Raw genomic sequence first — 24,956 nt, 5'->3', positions numbered from 1 at the left:
AAAAGCAGGACAAGAAATGGTGAAGAAATGTTACGGTTAGCTATGGTGAATACAATGGACCGATGGGTGGAGGAATTTACAAGATACAGAGGGGAGGAGGAACCATCTATGCCAGACCTGGTGTTTACATAAAAACCGGAGCCCAATTAAACACTTAAGCCCAATGGGAAAAAAGTGTCAATGGATGAGAGACTACTTAAAGGATAGAGAAATGAGAACTGTGATCAGGGACACCTGTTCAAGATGGAGTAATGTAACAAGCGGAATACCACAGGGGTCAGTGTTAGCACCCGTTATGTTCCAAATATACATCAGTGATATGCAGGAATATTTGACCAGTTATTTTAATCTGCTTGCTGGTGATGCAAAATTGTTAAGAGTAACAAAGAGCCATGTTGATTGTATGCAGCTGCAGAGATATTGATAAGATTTATGGGTGGAGCAAAAAGTGGAAATTGGAATTGAATGCTAACAAATGCCATATAAAGGAACTGGGAAAGAGTAAAGGAAGACCTACATGGAATTATAAAAAGGGGGAGGAGGTAATAATGAAGAGCAAGGAGGAGAAATACCTAGGAGTGGTTATTCAAGATACCCTGATCCCTGAACGGCGTACAAGTGAGATACCTGGCTTGATGTACAGGATATTAACAAATGTTAGGGTGGCATTTCATTACATGGACAAGACTAGGATGAAAAAAAATTATAGCCACTATGCTACGTCCCAGGCTGGAACGTGCAGCAGTGATGTGTTCTCAACATATGAAGAAGGACATGAAGAAGTTGGAAAGAATTCAGTGGGCAGCTACAAGGATGGTACCGGAGCTGAAAGAAAAGACCTAACGTACAGAGAAAAGCTGAAAGAAATGTGACTGCCAACTTTGCAAGTTAGAAGAGAAAGAGGAGATCTAACAACTATGTATAAAACAGTTAACCGCACTGAGAAGATAGATAAACAGGACCTGGTGATGCTGAAAGAAGACGAAGCTGGACGGACGAGAGGCACTCAAAGAAGATCAGGAAGAGTCAGTGTTTGAGCGACATCAAGAAGTACAGTTTTCCACACAGAACTGTGGATATCTGGAACAGCCTAAATGAAGAGGTTGTTACAACACCAAACGTGGATAAATTTAAGGAAATGCTGGATAAATATAGATATGGAGATATGACACTATGAGCCCTGCTGGAACCCTGCAATATGCAACTAGGTAAATACACACACACACACACACACACACACACACACACACACACACACACACACACACACACACACACACACACTGATATGGCGTTGGCCTTCACCGCACAAGACAGGTGAAAAATTAATGTAAGAAAGAATATGGCACAAACTAAGACATTACCTTGTGCGGCGTCCCAGCAAACATGTGGTGGAAGGTCCGGGATGATCGTGTCATCACTCGTTTTCAACCGTCCAAAATTTGACCCGTAAACAACTGCACAAATAACCAGGTAGTAAACATCACATGGTGGTATTGCAAACATTTTGTAATTTTAGCATCATACAATAATAACTTGATATAATACAATTAATTTCTCCCCATAATGTGGAAGCTGTAGTTGCGAAGTGTCCGTGACCACTCGGGCATCAATCCTGGATGCTTCATGTTCTACTGGGGACAAAATTAAAACATGAACCTTAGAAAATAAAAAAAAAGGAAAATATGCAGCAAGGGAAATGTGGGATGAGATGTTCCAAGTTATTTGATGTTTACAGTATGTGCTCACAATTCTGTTTGCACTGTTCATTTGAAGGAAAACAGTTATTAAACAACTATTTATGGGAAGGAATATGGCACATACTAATAAATAATAAACAATTAAGGTGTGTGTATATACAAATCTATGCACCTTCAAATGTCCCACTGCTGTGACCACCGTGGCTGTCGTGTACAGGACTGCCACCTCAAGGACTGCCACCTATGCACCTTCAAGTAACCCACTGCTGTGATCACCGTGGCTGTCGTGTACAGGACTGCCACCTCAAGGACTGCCACCTATGCACCTTCAAGTAACCCACTGCTGTGATCACCGTGGCTGTCGTGTACAGGACTGCCACCTCAAGGACTGCCACCTATGCACCTTCAAGTAACCCACTGCTGTGATCACCGTGGCTGTCGTGTACAGGACTGCCACCTCAAGGACTGCCACCTATGCACCTTCAAGTAACCCACTGCTGTGACCACCGTGGCTGTCGTGTACAAGACTGCCACCTCAAGGACTGCCATCTATGCACCTTCAAGTAACCCACTGCTGTGATCACCGTGGCTGTCGTGTACAGGACTGCCACCTCAAGGACTGCCACCTATGCACCTTCAAGTGTCCCACTGCTGTGATCACCGTGGCTGTCGTGTACAGGACTGCCACCTCAAGGACTGCCATCTATGCACCTTCAAGTGTCCCACTGATGTGATCACCGTGGCTGTCGTGTACAAGACTGCCACCTCAAGGACTGCCATCTATGCACCTTCAAGTAACCCACTGCTGTGATCACCGTGGCTGTCGTGTACAAGACTGCCACCTCAAGGACTGCCACCTATGCACCTTCAAGTGTCCCACTGATGTGATCACCGTGGCTGTCGTGTACAAGACTGCCACCTCAAGGACTGCCATCTATGCACCTTCAAGTAACCCACTGCTGTGATCACCGTGGCTGTCGTGTACAAGACTGCCACCTCAAGGACTGCCACCTATGCACCTTCAAGTGTCCCACTGATGTGATCACCGTGGCTGTCGTGTACAGGACTGCCACCTCAAGGACTGCCATCTCAGCAAATTCCAATGCACTGAGAGTGACACGCTGAAGAAACCAAAAAATTAAGTAAATAAACAACAATAATAACAAAGCTGTACGACACAAGCTGTGTTGTACGGTTCCATACTTTACTTAAACCGTGAGGCAATATTAAGATGTAGCCAACATTTGATATATATTATTTTACAAATCACAATCTCCGAGCACCGTGCCGTGCTTCACAGTGCCTCAGGAAAGCACCGTCACCTGCGCGCATCCAGACAGTAATGACGGTTAGGTACAACAGTACTCGCCGCATTAACCAAACCAAACCTAACCAACATTCCTAACTAACCTAACCTAACTCAACCAAACAAAGCCTAACCAACCTTCCTAACTTGACTTAACCAAACCAAACCTAGCCAAAAATCCTAACGAACCTAACCTAACTTTGCCAAACAAAACAAAACCAACCTACCTAATTAACCTAACTCAACCAAACCAAACTTAACCAACGAACCTAATTAACATGACCAAACCTAGCTTACCTACCAACCTAACCTAACCTAATCTAACCTAACCAAACCTGACCAACCTAACTTAACCCAAACCAAACTTAGCCTACTTACCTAACTAACCTAACTTTCTAACTAACCTAATCTTAATACGTCGGAAAGAAAGCCAATAAATGTTCAGAAATCGTTGCTGGCGTCACTATGTGACACTCACACACACACACACACACACATATATATATATATATATATATATGTATATATATATATATATATATATATATATATATATATATATATATATATATATATATATATATATATATATATATATATATATATATATATATATATATATATATATATATATATATATATATGTATATGCTAGTCTTGATCTTGATCTTGATGGTACAGGTGGCTCAGGATCATTCCTAAGCCAGGCCTTTGGATCGGCAACTCCTGTAGAAGTGGAAAAAAAAAAAGAGAAACGAACAGCATCCACTGTCCTAATTGTTCCTACATCTGGCACGCCACATTCTCTTCAGAAACTTTTCACCGCCTCAATCATCCTTTCATTCGCCTCGCTACACAATCCCAGCAACAACACCATCCATTCCTTTCCTGTCTTCTCCACTCTTTCATTCCCATTATGCCCTAACTCAGTCAGTATCACTTGCATCATCTCATTCCTATCTCTGGCATAATTCACACACTCCACAACCACATGTTCCACCTTCTCATCCTCTCCCATGTCACACATCTGGCACACTTTGCTGCGGACTCAGACCACCTGTAACTCCTTGCATTCAAATCCATACACTGTGGCTGTGCCCTCGCTCGGAAGAGAAGATCACCGGCCAGGCTTCCATCATACCACCTTTCATACCTCGGAGCCCCTTTCTCCTTGTACCATTCCAGGGTCTTCTTTCTTTCCATCTCATTCTTCCATTCATTCAGTCCCACACACTTCACTTCTCTTTCTATTTCATTCTTCCATTTTCTCACATCCCATTCAGCTCCCACTCTGCCTCCTCTTGTTAACACCTATTCACGCTCATTTTGATTCCTCCCAGCTATTCTTAATAGCCCACACAACTTACAATCAATTCCTGTCTGTCATTCTCATGCACCTCTTCCTCCATTTGCTTCCACTTTCATTCCACAGGTACACCTTCCTTGCTATTCTTGTATCATCCATTCTCTCAAGCCTAATCTTGTACCTAAGTGTGGCTTTTGTGAGTTTTTCCCTAAAGGTGCTCCATCCCATATCACCTCTCAAGGCTTCAACTGCTGTGCACCTCGGTGCACTCATTCCCACCATTGCTACTCTATTCTGGCCCACTTCTAACTTATCAATTTCACTTTCATTCCATGCAATCACATCCATACCATACATTATACTTGTTACAGCCACACTCTTCCACACTTCTCTCAACACATCATACTTACTTGCTCTCATCCTTGCCGCGCTTCCCAATCGACATACCCACTGGTTTACCATACTTATCTTTTCATTCTTTGCCTTTGCACACCGACTAGGACTCATCCACATCCCTAAGTACTTGTAATCTTGCTCCTGTTTCAACTCATTCTCTCCAAGTCTCCATACCACATTACTTTCTTCCTCTGACCTATTCACAGTCATTACCTTGCTTTTCTCATTGCTATACCCTACTCCAAAGTCTTTTCCATACCCATCCACAACATCCAACAAACTTTGAAGCTCATCTGACAATTCACTCATAACAACTACGTCATCTGCATACAGAAGCACACACACTTTATCATTCCCCACACTTACCCCTACATTCATTCTTCTCATCCTGGCTGCTAGCTCTTCTGTATACAGACTAAAAAGAGTTTGTGACAATATACAGCCTTGCCTAACTCCTCTCTCACTCTTCACCCAGTCTGTTTATATGTCTCCTAGTCTGTATCTAGCTCTTGTGTCCACATACATACTTTGCACTATGTTAACTATCTTTGCATTTAATCCAATCTTTTCTAAGACTCTACCTAGCTTTTCTCTGTTGACTCTATCATAAACGTTCTCTATATCCAGAAAACCTAGGTACAATTTACCTCCATCCTTCTTTTTCTTCTCAATCATTTCATTCACCACAAACATATTGTCCTCAGCTCTCCTATCCACACGAAAACCATTATATTCTTCACCCAACAAGCACTTCAGCTATCTCAGTCCATTTATACAGTCTCTCATTCAACACTGCACTGAAAACTTTACCTATTGTATTCACTAATGCAATTGGCCTGTAGCTCTTCAACTCATTCTTACTCTTAAATCGTCTCTTATGCAACAGACACACTCGGTTCTCATTCCACTTTCTTGGCACTTTCTCTTCATCCCACACTCGGTTGAATAATTCAGTCATTCTATCTATCACTATCTCCCCACCATTCTTGTAGAGCTCATACAGTATATCATTTGGACCTGCTGCCTTGCCATTCTTCTGCCTTCTCACACACCTCCTCACTTCCTCCCAGCAGATTCTTTCATCCAATTCATCTGCATTCTTCCTTTTCCAGTGTCACACATCCTCCTCTCACACTAAACATTTCACCTACCACACCTACTTCTTCCCAGAACCCTTTGATTGCCTCCCAGATTCCCTCTTTCTCTGTTATAACTACACCATCCACTTTCAGACTCTCCACACAAACACTGCCTCACATATTCTCACTTCTCATGAACTTGTACCATTCACATCCACCTTCCATACCTTTCTCCCTTAATGACTGAATCACAATCCTTTCACTCTTCACTTTAGCATTCATTATTATTCCTCTTGTCAACCGCTGCTGCTTCACATACATTGCCCATGCATTCTGATACTCATTCTCTGTCTTACTGCTTTCATACCTCTTTTTCCTTAGCCATCTAGACTACACTGTCTATTCATTCTCTTTCGCTCCTTCCTAGTCGCTCTGATTTCATCATTCCACTATGGTTTACATACATTCTTTCTTCTACCTACTCTCACAAACCCTATCTGTTTTTGAGCAGCACCCCTCACGTTTCTCATTCAGATGTTCCACGTCATGCACACTTTCGTCATCCTTCAGTTTTTGACTACCGCTTCGGATCCTGCTCGGGGACCGGCATCTCAGTGATCTTTTTTTTTTTTTTCCTGGATTTTTGTCACCCTTGGCCTGTGTTCCCACTACATAAAAAATGAAAAAGCATAGACACACACACAGGCCATAACAATGCACACTGACACATCGCCACAGCCACCAGTGAACACTTTCATAGCGATACCATCAGCACCATGGTTTCCTTTCTCTCTCCGGCAGAGCGGCAAGCTTCCTGAAGAACTGCATGAGGAGCTGCTCTCAACAGTCAGTCGCTGGGACGACGTGCAGGCGGTGTCCACCCTCCTGTGTAAGGGCGCGCCCATAGAGCTCCTGGGCGGCCTTTCCATCCTCAGACTGGCTGTCACCACCAACCGCATACACACCGTCAGCCTGCTGCTGGCTAGCGGTGCACCGCTGCCTGCCAGCCTGCTGCAAGAGGCTTGGCAGAGCCCCGACGTGACTCACAGGGTGCTGGCCTTCCTCACCACCGTGAGTACCTTCCCTTCCCTGTCTCACAGAACTACCTCACTGTAAAGGTGAAGACGAGCACTTGTACTGGACCCAAGTGTCAGCGGAGGTCCTTTATAGAGTGGAAAGTGTTTGAACAACTTGGGTAAGTTAAAGGTCTGTTGGTTGTAGAGGACGAACCTTTGTGTTTCAGTACCGTCAGTTTCAGGTTTTAGTGCTGCACATGACAGACCTGCAACGCACCAAAGCTGTCCAACATTAGAGATCATGCCACAGAATCTTGTCATTTCATAAAAGAACACTTCAGTGTATTGTTTAGAACAAGCAATGAAGTAGATCTCATAATAGTTGAATCCATGTTAATTCATCAGTATAATCCTAAAAGTATTTGTAATAATGATGATTATAATTCATCATTATAATCCTAAAAGTAATTGTAATAATGCTTGTCAAACCTAATATTTGATTATAATTCATCATTATAATGCTAAAAGTAATTGTAATAATGCTTGTTAAACCTAATATTTCATTATAATTCTTCATTATAATGCTAAAAGTAATTGTAATAATGCTTGTTAAACCTAATATTTCATTATATTTCATCATTATAATCCTAAAAATAATTGTAATAATGCTTGTTAAACCTAATATTTGATTATATTTCATCATTATAATCCTAAAAGTAATTGTAATAATGCTTGTCAAACGTAATATTTAGAATATTTTTTTTTTTATTTTTCATTTTTTTTTCGGACAAGGTAAGATTGTATTTGTACATACACTTTTAGATTTGTGACACTTAATGACACTTCTGCATAGCTGCCTTACCTCTCTCTCTCTCTCTCTCTCTCTCTCTCTCTCTCTCTCTCTCTCTCTCTCTCTCTCTCTCTCTCTCTCTCTCTCTCTCTCTGCGCACAGTGCTTACCTGATGTCGTGACCATCCTTTCCTCACAGGCCTACTGCTGCCGGCTGCGTGCAGAGCAGCGTCGCCTGGAAAAGGTTAGCAGCGCCCTTGTCGAGGGCATCGACAATCTATTGACAACCATCGAGGGAAATACTCCCTGGCAGGCAGCCTGGCCATGGGGAAAGGAGACTGACCGGCCAGCACTGAGCGACCTCCTGGCAAAGGCAGCGGCTGCCAACTGCCCCGTGACTGCCGCCTTCCTGCATAGGGCGGGAGGGTGGACAGTCTTTAATGGAGCCTCTGGTGGCACTGCCCTCCACTCTGCCCTGGAGGCTGGCCACAAAGGCATGTCCGAGCTGCTGATCAGGGACCTTGGGGGCTGCCCGTACGTGCCGGACACACATGGTCGCCTTCCAGTGCACATGATGCCTGACAAGGAGCAACAGACTCTGGAGCAGGTGAGGCTGTTTGTCTGTGTACTCTTTTGGATGGCGGCATGAACTCACTTCACCAGCTGATGAAAACTTCAGCACCTGTCGCGCTTATTTTGTCTGCTACGCCTCCTTGGTCACACTCCTGTAATAATCCTGACACACGCATACACTATATGGAATTTGTCACCTAAGAAAATATTGGAAAATATTGAAATAACATTACCGTTTCCATCAGAGTGCTGGATTTAGTTAGGCTAGGTTTAGCTTAATATTTAGTTCATTAAGTTCATTGCTAATTCTTTCGTTGCATAGATTATGATTTAAAAAAAAATCATAATTTCACCCAGAAATAAAGTAACTGTTTTGTAAATAGTAAGCTAGGATGATTTATGTTAAACCCGAAATATATCTATGTAACAAATGTGTGTACAGCAACGAGGGACAGAGAAAAATATGACTCATTAAGTGGCTGGCTGGCACAGGAGTTTGATGAATGTCAGACAAACATTCAAAGGGAGAAATTTAAGTCACAAGATATCACCATAGTAATGAATATGGCGTGCTGAAGGCACGGGTGATGTATTTTCACACCTTTCTCCTTTTTAGTGCTGGCGTGGTTAATTCTTTCGCCAAGAACTGACTCGTTTTATCTAATGAGGCCGCTCCGGCATACCAGCGTTACCGAATCAGCGCTTTTCGTTTTGTTATGATAGTCACCAGGTTGGGGATTACCGAAGCCATGAAAACACCAGCTGTGAAAGTGGCTCGAGATGTCACCAGGCTGGTAAGACTTTCATTTGGGAATGTTACCAAGCGATTGGGAAATTGGCCCTTGGGTATTTCTCCCTTGTCCAATGAGTCCCTCAATACCGCAGCAACGGCTCGCTAAGCTCACCCGTGCACTCCTGCAGTGCTCTAGGAAGATGTCATCTGGCCCTGGGACCAGATGACATCTTCCTAGGGGTTTATCTATCTGTTTAATGATGCTGTCCTTGCTTATGGTGATATAAATAGATGGGGGAATTGAGTTTTTGTGTCATTGAACAATACTAAGTTTGCTTTGACTCAGTCAGAAAATTCAGAGACGAGAAACCCCTCCCATAGATGACACGTGTCATAACGCTTCAAAAGTGTGTGGAATATTGTACAAGACAAGACATTATTTAACAATAAAGTCACTTATTAGTGTGTGTTGTGTCATATGCTGTACTCCTCTGCTTTGCTGTGTTCCCATCTGGGTCAGCACATGGCCGTCATTTATCAAAAAGTTATCATGATAAAAATAAATAAATAAATAAATCAGAGGTATGCTTTCCCTGGAAAAATTCTAGTCCACAGCTAAAGTTGCTTCATTAATGACATTGTTTAATTTCTCATCTATACACAAATCACTTTCATTGTTCTTAATTTATAAAACTCTCACAAAGCACACAGGAAATGAAATGCTTCAGTTACTGGATAGTGTTCACCAAAGTAGAAGCATCAACATGGATTTTATGGAGCCACAGCTTCGAGCATCTCCTTACCAAAACAGCACACTGTGTTTTAAACCAAACGTTTTCAATAGTCTACCTTTGCACAACAAACTTCTAATTCATATTATGAATATTATGCAGCTCAATTATGGTATTTTATTCTATAACTTACTATTTGATTCTATTAGTTGACCAATTAATCTACTTGTATTTTTTAGTCTTCTTTACTAAACAACTCTAATCAGGCAGACAAATGCTAATATACATATGTAATCCTGGATTTCTGTAACATATCTATGTGTACGCAGCAATAAAGGGTTATTTTTTTTTTTATGTAAGAAGGACACTTGCCAAGGGCAACAAAAATCTAATAAAAAAAAAATGCCCACTGAAATGCCAGTCCCATAAAAGGGTCAAAGCAGTGGTCAAAAATTGCTGAATAAGTGTCTTGAAACCTCCCTCTTGAAGGAATTCAAGTCATAGGAAGGTGGAAATACAGGAGCAGGCGGTGAGAAAGAGGCTGAAGACAGTCAGTTAGAGGAGAGGAGTTGATGAGACGAAAAGCTTTTGATTCCACCCTGTCTAGAAGAGCAGTATGAATGGAACCCCTCCAGACATGTGAAGCATACTCCATACATGGACGGATAAGGCCCTTGTACAGAGTTAGCAGCTGGGGGGGTGAGAAAAACTGGCGGAGACGTCTTAGAACACCTAACTTCATAGAAGCTGTTTTAGCTAGAGATGAGATGTGAAGTTTCCAGTTCAGATTATAAGTAAAGGACAGACCGAGGATGTTCAGTGTAGAAGAGGGGGACAGTTGAGTGTCATTGAAGAAGAGGGGATAGTTGTCTGGAAGGTTGTGTCGAGTTGATAGATGGAGGAATTGAGTTTTTGAGGCATTGAACAATACCAAGTTTGCTCTGCCCCAATCAGAAATTTTAGAAAGATCAGAAGTCAAGCGTTCTGTGGCTTCCCTGCGTGATATGTTTACCTCCTGAAGGGTTGGACGTCTATGAAAAGACGTGAAAAAGTGCAGGGTGGTATCATCAGCGGGCATCATGACGAGGCTGGCAGGTAGTTCTCAGGACGGGTGTAAGCTTTACGCCCCTGACGAATTTGATATAAACCTCGTGATTCACAAGGATGACGTAGGAATAACTGTTAGCGAGAGAGAGAAGGAGGAAGCCACGCTGAAGGGCAGGTTACAGATTTACTTGTTCATATATTCACCGCTCTCTTTCTCTTTGCACACAGAAGCTCTTTATGGCAGAGCGTGAAAAACTGAAGGATATGGAGCTTCGCTTGAAGGCAGATCACGAGAAGACCGCAGCACGGACAGCGCTGTGTATACAGGAGGATCTTTTTGAGAGCCACAAGAAGGGCGAGGGTACGAATGTCTCCTCACCTGATGGCCACGCCACCCTGCTACTGGCCTCGCGCAAAGGTCTCCTGCAGCTGACTCATCTTATACTGCAAGAGGGTCACTTGCCCGTGGACGAGGTGCTGGACCACACCTGCAGCACCACCGCCCTCCACCAGGCGGCCTCGCACGGCCAGGACGGCTGCGTGGCGCTGCTGCTGAGCGCTGGCGCCAACCCACAGCAGCGTGACACGTATGGCCAGACGCCCCTACACCTGGCCGCCATGTTTGGCCACAAAAGTACTTTTGAACTCCTGGCACATCAAGTGACGCAGGACCCTCCTTGCCGTGCGGGCACCACGGGCACACTGGTGAGAGAAAATTTTAAATTTTTTGAAAATATGTTTAATAAGTGTGAGGATATAAATCTATTACACCCAATCGACCGACGTGACCCCGAAAGTGTCATAAGAAATCTCGTGAGATCCATAGGCCTGCAAGAGCTGCAGGAGGAGGCTCAGCGGGTGGCTGTGGACCTATCAAAGGGCGAGGCCCTTGAGGTAAAGGAGGCGGTCATGGCAGAAATAAGCATAATCATAAATAAGGTATCAGCCGCTGATGCCACGTACCGCGGCGACCTGAGGCTGGTGGGCAGTTCTCAGGACGGGTGTAAGCTTTACGCCCCTGACGAATTTGATATAAACCTCGTGATGCACAAGGATGACGTAGGAATAACTGTTAGCGAGAGAGGGAAGGAGGAAGCCACGCTGAAGGGCAGGTTACAGATTTCTGTGAAGACTGACAATCCCCACCTTGAGGGTAATATATTTATGGCCAGTTTGTACGAGGAGGTGCACCGTTGCCTCATTGGCCACACCCTACAGGACAAAAGACTGAGCCTAGTGCCGCCGGGCCTGACCAGCACGCAAGTGGGCGTGGGACTCTCTCTGGCCTGGCAGGGGCGAGAGTATCCACTGTTGCTGGTCGGCGTGGACCTGGTGCCAGTGCTTGAGGTGCCATGGCTGGAGCAAGTTTTCAGACCGTTCCTCACTCCTGAGGACACCACCACCATGCAGCTCAGTAATGCTGCTGAGGGAACATGGCGCTGCAGCTTTGCCTTGACAGAGGCTGAGGTGCTGGGGACGTTGACACCCGCAGAGCGCCAGGTGCAGCTGATGGGAAAAGTACTTCTTTCCCGCCTCAAGCCCGAGCGCTGGATGCCTCGGCACAAAAAGAGCTTTTTCAAATGGTTCGCCACACGGGAGTGGAACATCGCGGTGCCAAGCGGGTTCTGTTTCAAGAACGCCTTCCTGCGGTGGCTGGAGCACAGGTGGTCGAGGGAGGTAGAGCTTGGGGCTGGGCAGGAGCACGACCATACCAAGGAGTTGGGGGCTGGACAGGAGGAGGGCCACACCAATGAGTTGGGGGCTGGACAGGAGGGGGACCACGCCAAGGAGTTGGGGGCTGGACAGAAGGAGGACCATGACAAGGAGTTGGGGGGTGAACAGAAGGGGGACCATGCCAAGGGGTTGGAACTGGGGCGGGAGGGGGACCCCGCCAGATGGCTGGTGGAGGTGTTCAGATTGATGTGTGCGAACCCAGATGAGTCACGAGAGCACCTGACAACGCAAAATAGCTCTGCCTACTTTGGAGGAGACTGTGAGGGGCGGAAGCCTGGGGACGGGGCGCCCATCATCGTGCAGTGCCTGGAGGAGGGTTTGGAAAAGTTGTGCTCTGGCTTGGCCTCTGCCAAGGCTCGGCCAGGCCACGGCGACGAAAGTATTAGATGTAGAAGATGCAGACCCTTGTAATCATTAGCTGTGAGCTGCGCCACGCGTCGTAAGACCCACCCCCACCCACATATTCACACACACACACACACACACACACACACACACACACACACACACACACACACACACACACGCATATACAGAAACACAAGTGCTTGGTGCTCGATTTTCAGATTCAATAGTTTATATAGCCAATTAGTTGTGGAACTGATATAAAGAAAAATATAGATTTTCATGGCGCGAGACTAGTGAGAGAAGATACTCTCTTAATAGGCTCTCTCATCTGTGTACACTTGTTGGCCCCTGTAATACTGCAGGTTGAGTAATGTAATGGTGCAAGCTGAGGTAAATGCCACCTTTGGCCAGTAAATACAACAGTGTAAAATAATAGTCAACTTGCATGTTGTATGGTGAAACATACATGGTACTCTAGATATATCTCTGAATTCATGGATGATAAGCCTATAAGTTTTTGATATTCATTTGCAAACGGCAGTGACATTAGGACATCAAATATTTTGTATAGGTTTATTAAGACAATGTAAGATCTGGGTGTAAATAAAGCACTTCGGCTTGACAAGATAATGATATATAAGTTATCAAATCAAAATGGAATGTCACATTTGTAGCACCAAGTACCAAATGCAGATGGTAATTGGTTAAAGAAACTGTTAAGTTAAGGACTTGTGATATTGATAGACAGAGATTGTCTGAAGAAACTTATAACAGACCAGCATGTCTTAATTATAGGATGGTGACAATGGAAGGAAAATTACACAAGTATTTATCTGTTCTCCTTAAAAACACTCACGTGCCATAAGTGTGTTCAAGTGTGCAAATCATCAGCTGCCATTGTAAGTGGTAGTGAAGGAATGCAAGTGTAGAAAAGTGGATCTGTTCTTTATGTGATCTTAATGATGCAGTAGATGAAACTCACTCTTCATTCAAATTGCCTTTTTTTTTTTTTTTTTAAATAGCTGAAAAAATGTCAACAAATATTGCTTCACTAATGTAAATGCAACAAAAATAGGGGAATTCCTTGGAGCGAGAAACTTGACTGTGTTGTTAAACAGTGTTAAGTTCATCAAAGAAATAACTTGTTATTTTAAAGAAAACTTATAAGAAGTAATTGTTACCAGATAAGTGACGTCTGTATTTGGTGTGTGCAGTATAAAAGTTTATACTCTCATACCCCGCCTGGGGACGCTTTCAAACCTTTCAAGCACACTTCTCATATTTGCAAACTTATATATGTAAATAAACCATTGCCTTGTATTTTTCCATGAACACAAAACTATTCCTCTCTGTATTATGAAAAGTGTTCGGTGAGTAAATCAAACACAAAAACTCATGTCTTCATTTCAAGCCTTTTGAATCATTTTGTAATATATATATATATATATATATATATATATATATATATATATATATATATATATATATATATATATATATATATATATATATATATATATATATATATATATATATATATATATATATATATATATTACAGTCAAAACCCGGAATCAGTCAAAACTAGTTTTAACTAAACCCGGAATCAGTCAAAACTAGTTTTAACTAGGTATTTTCAATGTGTTGGTGAACAATTAGTATTACCTAGGCAAAACTAGTTATACCTTAATGTATTTGATATAACTAGAAATATCAAAGTTTAACTAGTTAAATCTAGTTTTATCTGATCGTGTAAGTTAAAACTAGATTCAACAACGGTACTGAATGTCAAAAGTAGGTGAGGGATATGACCACTCGTTTGGGTACCATTGCTCGTTTGAGTACCATTTTTGGGGAACTCAAACATAACATCCCCATCTAACCTAACCTAACCTAACTAGGTTAGAATAAAAGTGAAACTGGTGTAGTGCCGGGGAAAACATTTATATGTATAAGTAGCATTAGGTTAGGTTAGGTTAGGTTAGGTTAGATGGGGATGTTATGTTTGAGTTCCCCAAAAATGGTACTCAAACGAGCAATGGTACTCAAACGAGTGGTCATATCCCTCACCTACTAGTTAAAACTAGTTTTGACTGATTCTGGGTTTAGTTAAAACTAGTTTTGGCTGATTCCGGGTTTTGACTGTAATATATATATATATATATATATATATATATATATATATATATATATATATATATATATATATATATATATATATATATATATATATATATATATGTGAGGCGAGGAGTTGGACAAATATTCCATCCTCCCTTCTCAATGAACGTTCATAGAGTAATGGGGTTCCGCCAGGCTTCGGAGCCCAGAACAGCTTCACTGATCCGGAGTCCTTCTGCTCCTTCGAGTTCTCTATCTCGTTGGGGTGGTGGGCCGTCAGGGTGATTTGCCGAGTCGGTGGGTCAAACCCACTTACCCTCGACAGCGGTAGTCACTCTGGCGTTTCCGGGATGACGGCCCGTTGGTGGGGAGTAGCGCTCTTCCTGCCTTCAAATACCAGCGGATTCATGGCTTTGATAATGGGCTACACAGGGTGGATGCTCTCCCAGTCCCCCCCGGGTCCGAGGGGCGGGCATAGAGCCTCTGTGTCCGCCCCGAAGACCCAGGGCGTCCTAGCAGAGCTCGTAGTCTGCGAACTGATGTTTCGTGCTGCGGCGGGTCTATAGCCAACCGCCCGGCTGAGGGTGGCGTCCTCAGAACCGGAATCCTGTCGGGGGCGACTTCGGCAGGTAGGTTTCGCATCACCTGTGCCGTTGATGACGGTAGGTGTGAGTAGTGCTGGCCCTGCCCACTACCCTGTCGTCTCCCCAAAGGGGTTGTCCTGGCCGCCGGTATCGGCTGCTTGGTCACCAAGCGCCGGTAAACGGCGGTCGGACAAAGCATGGGAGAGAGAGAGAATATACATATATATATATATATATATATAGAGAGAGAGAGAGAGAGAGAGAGAGAGAGAGAGAGAGAGAGAGAGAGAGAGAGAGAGAGAGAGAGAGAGAGAGAGAGAGAGAGAGAGAGAGAGAGAGAGAGAGAGAGAGAGAGAGAGAGAGAGTACAGTCTCACATTACAGTCTCATCTTGAATCCAGTGTGTACAAATCAGTTAGCCATCATTAAATCAGGCACTCTCGTCACCGTGTCTTTTATTGGCACACATATCAAAATATCAAACGACTTCCCACGACTTCCAAGCTACCAGAATCTCCGCCTCACTCCAGTTCTCCACGCTGCCAACACTCTAAGTATCTTCATCGACTGGGCAAGTAACAAGCATCATCACTCAGTCAACTGCACAACAACACAGGTGACTAATCAGCACAGAAACACTGGTGGGTGGGTCATCATCACTCGTCACACACACTGCCAGCAAAACACTCTTAGAATAAGTAGTGGCAAACATCTTTCATACAAGTGGTCACACAAACACAACTGATGCAGTAATATCACCATTGTCTTATTTTTATTATTGGCATTATAAGTATTACAAATTATTACTATTAGCATTATTGATTTTATTGTTATTATCAATATTATTATCATTTATTATTATCATTATTATTATTATTATTATTATTATTATTATTATTATTATTATTATTATTATCACATTTATTATTATCATCATCATCATCATCATCATCATTGTTGTCATAAGTGGCCGAAAACAGGCGGGAGATGAAGGATGCAGACAGGTTAGGCTACCACAGCAAAGCGAAGCAAAACAACAACAACGAGGCAGCAAAACGATAAAAGAAAAAAAATAATAATAGAATATAAGAAAAAGAGCCTGAAGTATAGCGAGGAAGTGGAACAAGTCAGGAGAGATATGGAGGGTCGAGGCACAGCTGACGAGGTGGAGGGAGGCGTCACGGCGTTCCTGAGGCACAGCAAAGGAAAGTGTATATAGAGAGGGGGGAGGGGCAGGGAAAGGCTGGGAGGGTACCATGCTATGTTAATGTATGCTGATAAACGAGAGTACTGTAACTGTTGTTGTTGTTGTTGTTGTTGCTGTCAGGGTCATTATTATTGTCATTATTACCATTGTTATTATTGTGATTGTTGTCGTTGTGGTGGTAGGTCGTAATGAAGTGCATTGTAATGTTCCAGCCTCCCCATTACCTGCTCTTGAACAACCATCTCCATTGTCTTTTCTTTCATCCAAGTATTTCCCAATGCAAAAGTTAACCAGTATTCTCAATCATTCACTACTATTCTGTCCACCTCCCCAATGCAAGAGTTAACCAGTAATATCAGTCATTCACCACTATTCTGTCCACCTCCCCAATGCAAGACATAACTAGCATTCTCAGTCATTCACCACTATTCTGTCCACTTCCCCAATTCAAGAGTTAACCAGTATTCTCAGTCATTCATCACTGTTCTGTCCACCTCCCCAATGCAAGAGTTAACCAGTATTCTCAGTCATTCACCGCTATTCTGTCCACCTCGCCAATGCAAGAGTTAACCAGTATTCTCAGCCATTCACCACTATTCTGTCCACCTCCCCAATGCAAGAGTTAACCAGTATTCTCAGTCATTCACCACTATTCTGTCCACCTCCCCAATGCAAGAGTTAACCAGTATTCTCAGTCATTCACCACTATTCTGTCCACCTCCCCAATGCAAGAGTTAACCAGTATTCTCAGTCATTCACCACTATTCTGTCCACCTCCCCAATGCAAGACTTAACCAGCATTCTCAGTCATTCATCACTATTCTATCCACCTCCCCAATTCAAGAGCTAACCAGTATTCTCAGTCATTCATCACTGTTCTGTCCACCTCCCCAATGCAAGAGTTAACCAGTATTCTCAATCATTCATCACTATTCTGTCCACCTCCCCAATGCAAGAGTTAACCAGTATTCTCAGCCATTCACCACTATTCTGTCCACCTCCCCAATGCAAGAGTTAACCAGTATTCTCAGTCATTCACCACTATTCTGTCCACCTCCCCAATGCAAGAGTTAACCAGTATTCTCAGTCATTCACCACTATTCTGTCCACCTCCCCAATGCAAGAGTTAACCAGTATTCTCAGTCATTCATCACTATTTTGTCCACCTCACCAATGCAAGAGTTAACCAGTTTCCTTAGTCATTCTTCCCTTTCTCTGGTAAACTCTGGAACTCCCTGCTGGCTTCTGTATTCCCTCCTTCCTGTGACGAACTCTTTCAGGTGGGAGGCTTCAACAGACTTATCCTTCAATTTTTGACTACCGCTTCGGACTCTATTCGGGGACTGGCATTTCAGTGGGCATTTTTGTTGATTTATTGTTTTTATATCATTTTGTTGCCCTTGGCTGGTGCACAGATCAAGGAAGCTCCACCCGTGGCCTGTCACCTCCAGCCTTACTCCACGAGGTGCCGCGCCACCCACCACCTACCACACCAACTCTTGACAGCTGCTGCCATTGCTGATGAAGCGTTGCCTCACAAGCACGGAAAGCAATGAACAGGTTACTTTTCCAAGGTGTTTCATTAATGAAGTCCATCAATCATAAGAACATAAGAATATAAGAAATAAGGGAAGCTGCAAGAAGCGACCAGGCTTACACATGGCAGTCCCTGTATGAAATATACCTACTTATTTCCATCTATTATCCCCATCCATAAACTTGTCTAATCTCTTAAAGCTCTCTAGTGTCCTAGCACTAACAACATGATGAGTCCGTTTCACTCATCTACCACTCTATTTGAGAACCAGTTTTTTCCTATCTCCTTCCTGAACCTAAATTTTTCAAGCTTGAACCCGTTATTTCTTGTTCTACCCTGGTTGCTGATCCTAAGAATTTTGATTACATCCCCCCTTGTTATAACCCTTATACCACTTAAATACATCAGGTCTTTACATCAGGTCTTACATCAGGTCTTACATTAGGTCCCCTCTTAACCTACGTCTCTCTAAAGAATGTAAATTTAATAGCTTCAATCTCGCCTCACAAGGAATACTCCTCATCCCCTGTATCCTTTTAGTTATTCTCCTCTGTACTGATTCTAATAGACCTATATCTTTTCTGTAATGTGGGGACCAGAACTGCACAGCGTAGTCTAGATGAGGTTTGACCAGCGCCAAGTATAACTTTAATATTACTTCCGGCCTTCTACTTTTAACACTCCTAAAAATTAATCCTAGTACCCTATTTGCCCTGTTTCTGGCTTCTATGCATTGTTTCCCTAGACGGAGTTCAGAGCTAACTATAACTCCTAAATCTCTCTCGTACCCTGTACCTACCAGAGTTTAGTTGTTTAATGTGTACCTATTGTGTGGGTTTCCTCTACCTACGCTAAGTACTTTGCATTTATTGATATTAAATTGCATTTGCCATCTATCCGTCCATTCATTCATTCTATCTAAATCTGCCTGCAAGGCGATGACATCCGATTCTGACCTAATTGATCTACCTATCTTTGTGTCATCCGCAAATTTACTAACAGAAATGCAGTTCACTGTTCACTTGTACATGTTGAGCCTCACTACATTCACGCAGGACAGAACAAAATTAAGTTTGTCCATTTTGTGTGTCCATTTTTTATTGTAGGCACTGTACAAGATGCAGCGTTTGTGTATGTAATGCTGAGAATGTGTGTGTGTGTGAGGGGGTCACTTATTGATGAGGGGCTGTGGGGAGTCACTGTGGGCTCATAAACATACTGTGGTGCTGTGGGCTGAGGTGAGGTGAGGTGAGAGAGAGAGAGAGAGAGAGAGAGAGAGAGAGAGAGAGAGAGAGAGAGAGAGAGAGAGAGAGAGAGAGAGAGAGAGAGAGAGAGAGAGAGAGAGAGAGAGGGCAGCATCAGTGTGAAGCAAAGCAGGTGTTATTGATTGTTGATGATGCAGGGAAGAGGTGTTATTCAGTGTTATTCATTGCACGAGATGTTGTTGTTGTTATTGATTGTCAACCAAGCCTGGCTGGCGTGGGCCTTGTCATGTGGCCCACAGGTAATTCTTAGTAGTGTCTATCGGTGAGTACAGCTGAGCGCTGCCTGATTGCATGAGAGGTATTATTCATAGTTGTTCATTGTAGGTGAGGGAAGGCAGCAGCTGTGGAGGAGTGAACTGCTGCACCACTGACAGCAGTAGCAGTAGCAGAGCCCCACCACTGCTGAATACTTCTACTACCACTACTACTGCTGATGTTTCTCTCCTCCTCCCAGCACAGCAGCAGACTCTGGGGTACTACTACAGCTCTGCTCCCTCCTACAGAACACGTTCCCATCACCTTCACGTCCTGGATATGTGCACAAACTTGTGCCTTGACAGTCTCACTGCAGGAACTGCCTGTGCTGTGGCTTTGTGGCAGGAGGGAGGAACAAGCTGGCCACCCTCTCTGTCACCACCTGCTGGGGAAAGAGCACCATTATCATCATCTTTGTTTTCCTTTTTTTTTCCTTTTGTTTTCCTCCACAATTTACAAGGAATAGTAATAGAGTTTGTTTTGTTATTGTTGTCTGTTTCTTATTAAATGACGTGTTAATTGCATTGTTGTTTATATTAGTTGTTGTTGTTGTCTTTGTATGTGTGACTCATGAATAAAGGCAGTCCACACTTACAGGTGTTTGCACCTCAACTGTACACAAGAATAATGGGCTGGCTAGATGTATTATTATTATTATTATTAGTGTATAAGTTCCAGTATATTTCAACAAATGCTGGAACTACTACTACTACTACTGCTACTACTATACTACTAAAAATATATAATCCAGGACCTCTACTAGCATTTTCACTACTATACTGAACAATGCTATCAATTCTATCACCACCACTACTCCTCACGTTGCTCATCCTGTCCCTGCACCCTGGCCAGCTGCTGGAGGAGGAGGAGGCCCCAGTGACACTGGGTGAGGTAGAAGGTGGATGCCATTTCCTCCTCCTGCTGCTGCTGTAGCTGTTGTAGCTGCTGGTGTGTGGCTCTGGGGGTCACTCTCACAGACAATGTGGCACTCACCACACAAAGCCCACCAATTATCTCCTTTACAATAATAATGATAGGTTATGTTGAAATAGGTTAGCACTAAAAGGCTTAGAGACACTTAAAAATACAAAAAAAAAAAAGACAAAGGTTAGGTTAGGTTGGGTTGTGTTAACACTCAAAATGCCAACAAAATACAGTTTGACTGGATTTGGGAAGAGGGAGAAAAAGAACAACAAGCAAATATAAAATGAGAGAGAGAGAGAGAGAGAGAGAGAGAGAGAGAGAGAGAGAGAGAGAGAGAGAGAGAGAGAGAGAGAGAGAGAGAGAGAGAGAGAGAGAGACTAGGTCAGTTAAATACCAGCTGTAACAATAATGAAGTGACTCCCTCCTTGACTTGGGACAGTGAAGGTGGTAACAGGCCCTGCCACCACCTCAAACCACCAACTTTTATCACCACTTGTTACTTTCAAGCCACCAGCGCATACACATTACCTTCATTCCCTATTATGTTAAACACCTAAATATTACTATTTCCACCACCATCACCACCACACATCAGTCAATTGATAAATAAAACCAATATTTCCCGTTCTTGTATTTTTCATATGTAATGAAACAATGGAGGCAAGAATCACGTTGGCAGACAGACACAGATTGCTCTCTCCACCGGTCCTCCATCAGCAGATTGACGGACTGACTGAAAGACAGACAGACAAACACAGGCTGCTCTCTCTACCAGTCTTCTATCAACAGACTGACTGACTGATTGAGTGAATGAAAGACAGACAGACAAACACAGGCTGCTCTCTCCACCAGTTTTCCATCAACTGACTGACTGACTGACTGATTGAGTGAATGAAAGACAGACAGACAAACACAGGCTGCTGTCTCCACCAGTCTTCCATCAACTGGCTGACTGACTGATTGAGTGAATGAAAGACAGACAGACAAACACAGGCTGCTCTCTCCACCAGTCTTCCATCAACTGACTGACTGATTGAGTGAATGAAAGACAGACAGACAGACACAGGCTGCTCTCTCCACCATTCCTCCATCAACAGACTGACTGTTTGATTGATTGAAAGACGGACAGACAGACAACCTGCTCATATTTATTTGCTCAACTTCTCAACTTAACTGCAATTTCAGTCATCTAATTTTCATTATCAAAGAGTCAATAACGTTAAAATTCAGCCTCATTTACTAATATTATTACTCTCTCTCTCTCTCTCTCTCTCTCTCTCTCTCTCTCTCTCTCTCTCTCTCTCTCTCTCTCTCTCTCTCGCTGATGTCACATCACACAAGTCATTATATAGATGGAATTGTTTAAATATACACTCATTTCCCAATAAAATTAATTTTGTATTGTAAGTTTACATAAACAGTCCAATGATAGTAATCAAAACCACAGATTTCTACCTTTCATTACGTGGAGCTTCGATCTCAAATAAAAAACATTATATATTAACTCAGATAAGGTAACACTCACCTGGAACACGAGGAACAGGGGAGAGCAGGCGAGGAAGAGTGGGGAGAGGTTGGCGGGCAGGGGAGGAAGGGAGCGGGATCAGAGGGGAGGGGAGAGAAGGAAGGCCTGAAACGGAGGTGAAACGAGAGAAACGAGTGACATCTGTTTGCTTGACAACCGTAGCATCACCATCATCACCACCACCACCACCACCCCAGCCCTCAACCGCACCCAACAACCACAACACCGTTACGTCCGATATCCCTACCACTATTACAAAACCACCACCATCCCCAACAATCACAACCACCTTTACCACAAGCCACTTTCACCATCACTACCAACATTCTTCTACCACCATTCCAACCTCCCCCACACCGTAACTACCACCACTATCACCCTAGTTAGGCAAACAACTTCCATCCTCTACAACCACACACATACTAAACACCACCACAACCACCACCTTGACCCAGTCACGTTCGCCATAGCCACCTCCACCTCCCCCTTCCACCTTCCTACTCTCCACATCTCTCTTCGGTTAAACTGCAGGGTTGGACCTCCCCCTTTTCCTCCATCCCACCCCCCCACCCTCCCCAACAAGCTTGGGGGCCTGTGGGGAATCGGGTTTTTTTTTGGGCGGGGAGACATAAAAGAGCGATAAATGGACTTTGGAAATTTAGGTAAATTTCCCTAGAAATTTCCCTAGAATAAAAAAGTTAGGGATAAAATTTAAGTTTCAACCAATACGCCAGAATAATTATATACCTAACCTAACCTAACCTTGCCGGGGGGGCTGCGCCCCCCCTGGACCCCCCTAAGGTTATTAACCTAACCTTAACTTAACCTAACCGGGGGGCTGCGCCCCCCCTGGACCCACCCTCTAAGGTTACTAACCTAACCTAACCTTAACCTAACCTAACTGGGGGGCTGCGCCCCCTGGACCCCCCCTAAGGTTACTAACCTAACCTAACTTATATCCTTGGCTAGTAACCTAGCCATGCGATAGTAACTTAGCCACGCAATAACAGCACAGTACCTAGGGAAATTTCCCTAGATTGAAAAAATGCATTTGTAGCTCTTTTATACCTCCTCCCCCCAAAAACTCCCGATATTATGATAATATAATAAGAAATTCATCAATGTGACTTACGTTTACGGTTGGTGTGGAGATATTAGAAAATACGTAATAAATAACAAACTTACCAAATTAGGAAGACTGTGCAGCAGCTGTCTCCTGAGAACGGAGAGCGTCATACGGGCTATACAGGGAAGCTGCCTCAAGGAGAAATGCATGGAAGCGTTTATTCTCTTCCTTGTAGGCCATGAGAAACATGGACCTTGCCAGGTAACCAGCAAAATGTTTCTTCCGGCGTCCGTATAGGGGCACTTTAGCCTTTGCTTCCCTCCACAGCCGTTCGATGGTGTTTGTGTGTGTGTTCTTGTCAAGAGGATCGACAAAGTTAACCGAGTGGTTAACTATCAGGTGCCGGAATCCTTCGTCCTCGAGACAGCTGTATACCTTCCAGCAGTCCGATATAATGATGCTACCGGGCAAAATACGGTTTTTGATGATGTGCAGGAGTGTGTCTCTGTCCCTCTTTTCAACGGGAACCATGAAACACTGTCGGGTCTGCTGACACACTCCCCCGAACACCCACTGACCCTCGACGAGACGACCGATGTCATATTTTCTTTTTCCAAACTTGGATTCGTCTATTTCAACAATTTTGCCTAGCTTCACTCGGAAGGGATGATTGTGGACTTAGTTTCTGGAGGCGGCGCGCTATTAATTTGTGTAGCTTCACTCGGAAGGGATGATTGTGGACTTAGTTTCTGGAGGCGGCGCGCTATTAATTTGTGTAGCTTCACTCGGAAGGGATGATTGTGGACTTAGTTTCTGGAGGCGGCGCGCTATTAATTTAATTACTACGGCCTTACAAAAGACTTCCCCACATTGAAAACATCACAGACATGTTCTATAGTAAGTACTCTATCATGTTGCAATGTGTTTTTAATGAATAGAGAGGAGGTCCAACCCTGCAGATATATGCTCTCTTCCACTATCCACTCCTCTCTATATACCACCAGGCCATACTCACATCCACCTCTCCCTTCACACCGCAATCCACCACAACACGCCTGCTGAGGAAAGATGCAACACCACCTCACCGCTGCAACACAACCGGAGACCCATCACATCACATCAGCGGACGCAGGGCGAATGGCTGAGGAGACGGCGAGGAGAGGGTATCACCTGACTTGAATACTTGGTGCTGATTGGTCGAGGCTGTGCTGAGGTAATTGTCACTCAGAACAGAGCAGCCCTCATAATACTGGTTGTAATGATAGAAAAAAAGAAGAAAAAAAAAGTATATATATATATATATATATATATATATATATATATATATATATATATATATATATATATATATATATATATATATGATAATAGAATCACGGTTATAATAGCAGTAGAAGACATTTACTTACCAATACACCGTGAGGCAAGAAGTAAGAACAACTGAAAGATACATCAGTTTTACGAAGAGTAAGAAAGAAAACGGAAAAAATAGAACGCTCTGATTGGCTGACGGGAATCAGGCCACCACCTCAGCTCTCGAATTTATTGAGGCTTATATAGACTTTAAATAGCGACTTGAGACTAGTAGAATAATGTAATACATGTAATACATGTAGTGTGGAGGTTTTCACCAATGAGAGAGGCTAATGCTACGAAAAAAAAAAAGAAGATACATTACAGTCATTGGGGGAATGTAATAAGGCAGTCTCAGGTAT

At 43.4% G+C, this 24,956-nt stretch overlaps 1 protein-coding gene and 1 long non-coding RNA gene across 12 annotated transcripts in view; one reads left to right on the top strand and one right to left on the bottom strand.

The window, feature by feature from the left end:
• The window catches only part of LOC135095085 (serine/threonine-protein phosphatase 6 regulatory ankyrin repeat subunit B-like), a 77,699-nt gene extending 64,772 nt beyond the window's left edge, over positions 1-12,927 (top strand). For all 11 annotated transcript variants that reach the window (XM_063995775.1, XM_063995778.1, XM_063995780.1 and 8 more), the window contains 3 exons: positions 6,589-6,858; positions 7,792-8,199; positions 10,905-12,927. In XM_063995775.1, coding sequence (XP_063851845.1) covers positions 6,589-6,858; positions 7,792-8,199; positions 10,905-12,821 — 2,595 coding nt within the window. In that variant the 3' untranslated portion in view covers positions 12,822-12,927. The remainder of the gene's footprint in view (positions 1-6,588; positions 6,859-7,791; positions 8,200-10,904) is intronic.
• A 6,551-nt stretch (positions 12,928-19,478) lies between these two features.
• LOC135095032 (uncharacterized) lies at positions 19,479-24,485 on the bottom strand. Its single transcript, XR_010264037.1, has 2 exons — positions 24,257-24,485; positions 19,479-20,111 (listed from the first exon to the last, which is right to left on the bottom strand). It is a non-coding gene; the product is annotated as an uncharacterized LOC135095032 (long non-coding RNA).
• Positions 24,486-24,956: the final 471 nt, after the last annotated feature.

The sequence above is a fragment of the Scylla paramamosain genome, chromosome 47 (genome assembly GCF_035594125.1).
Source record: "Scylla paramamosain isolate STU-SP2022 chromosome 47, ASM3559412v1, whole genome shotgun sequence".
NCBI lineage: Eukaryota > Metazoa > Arthropoda > Malacostraca > Decapoda > Portunidae > Scylla > Scylla paramamosain.
The sequence above is the reverse complement of the archived record's forward strand: the minus strand, read 5'-3'. Positions and strand labels throughout refer to the sequence as shown.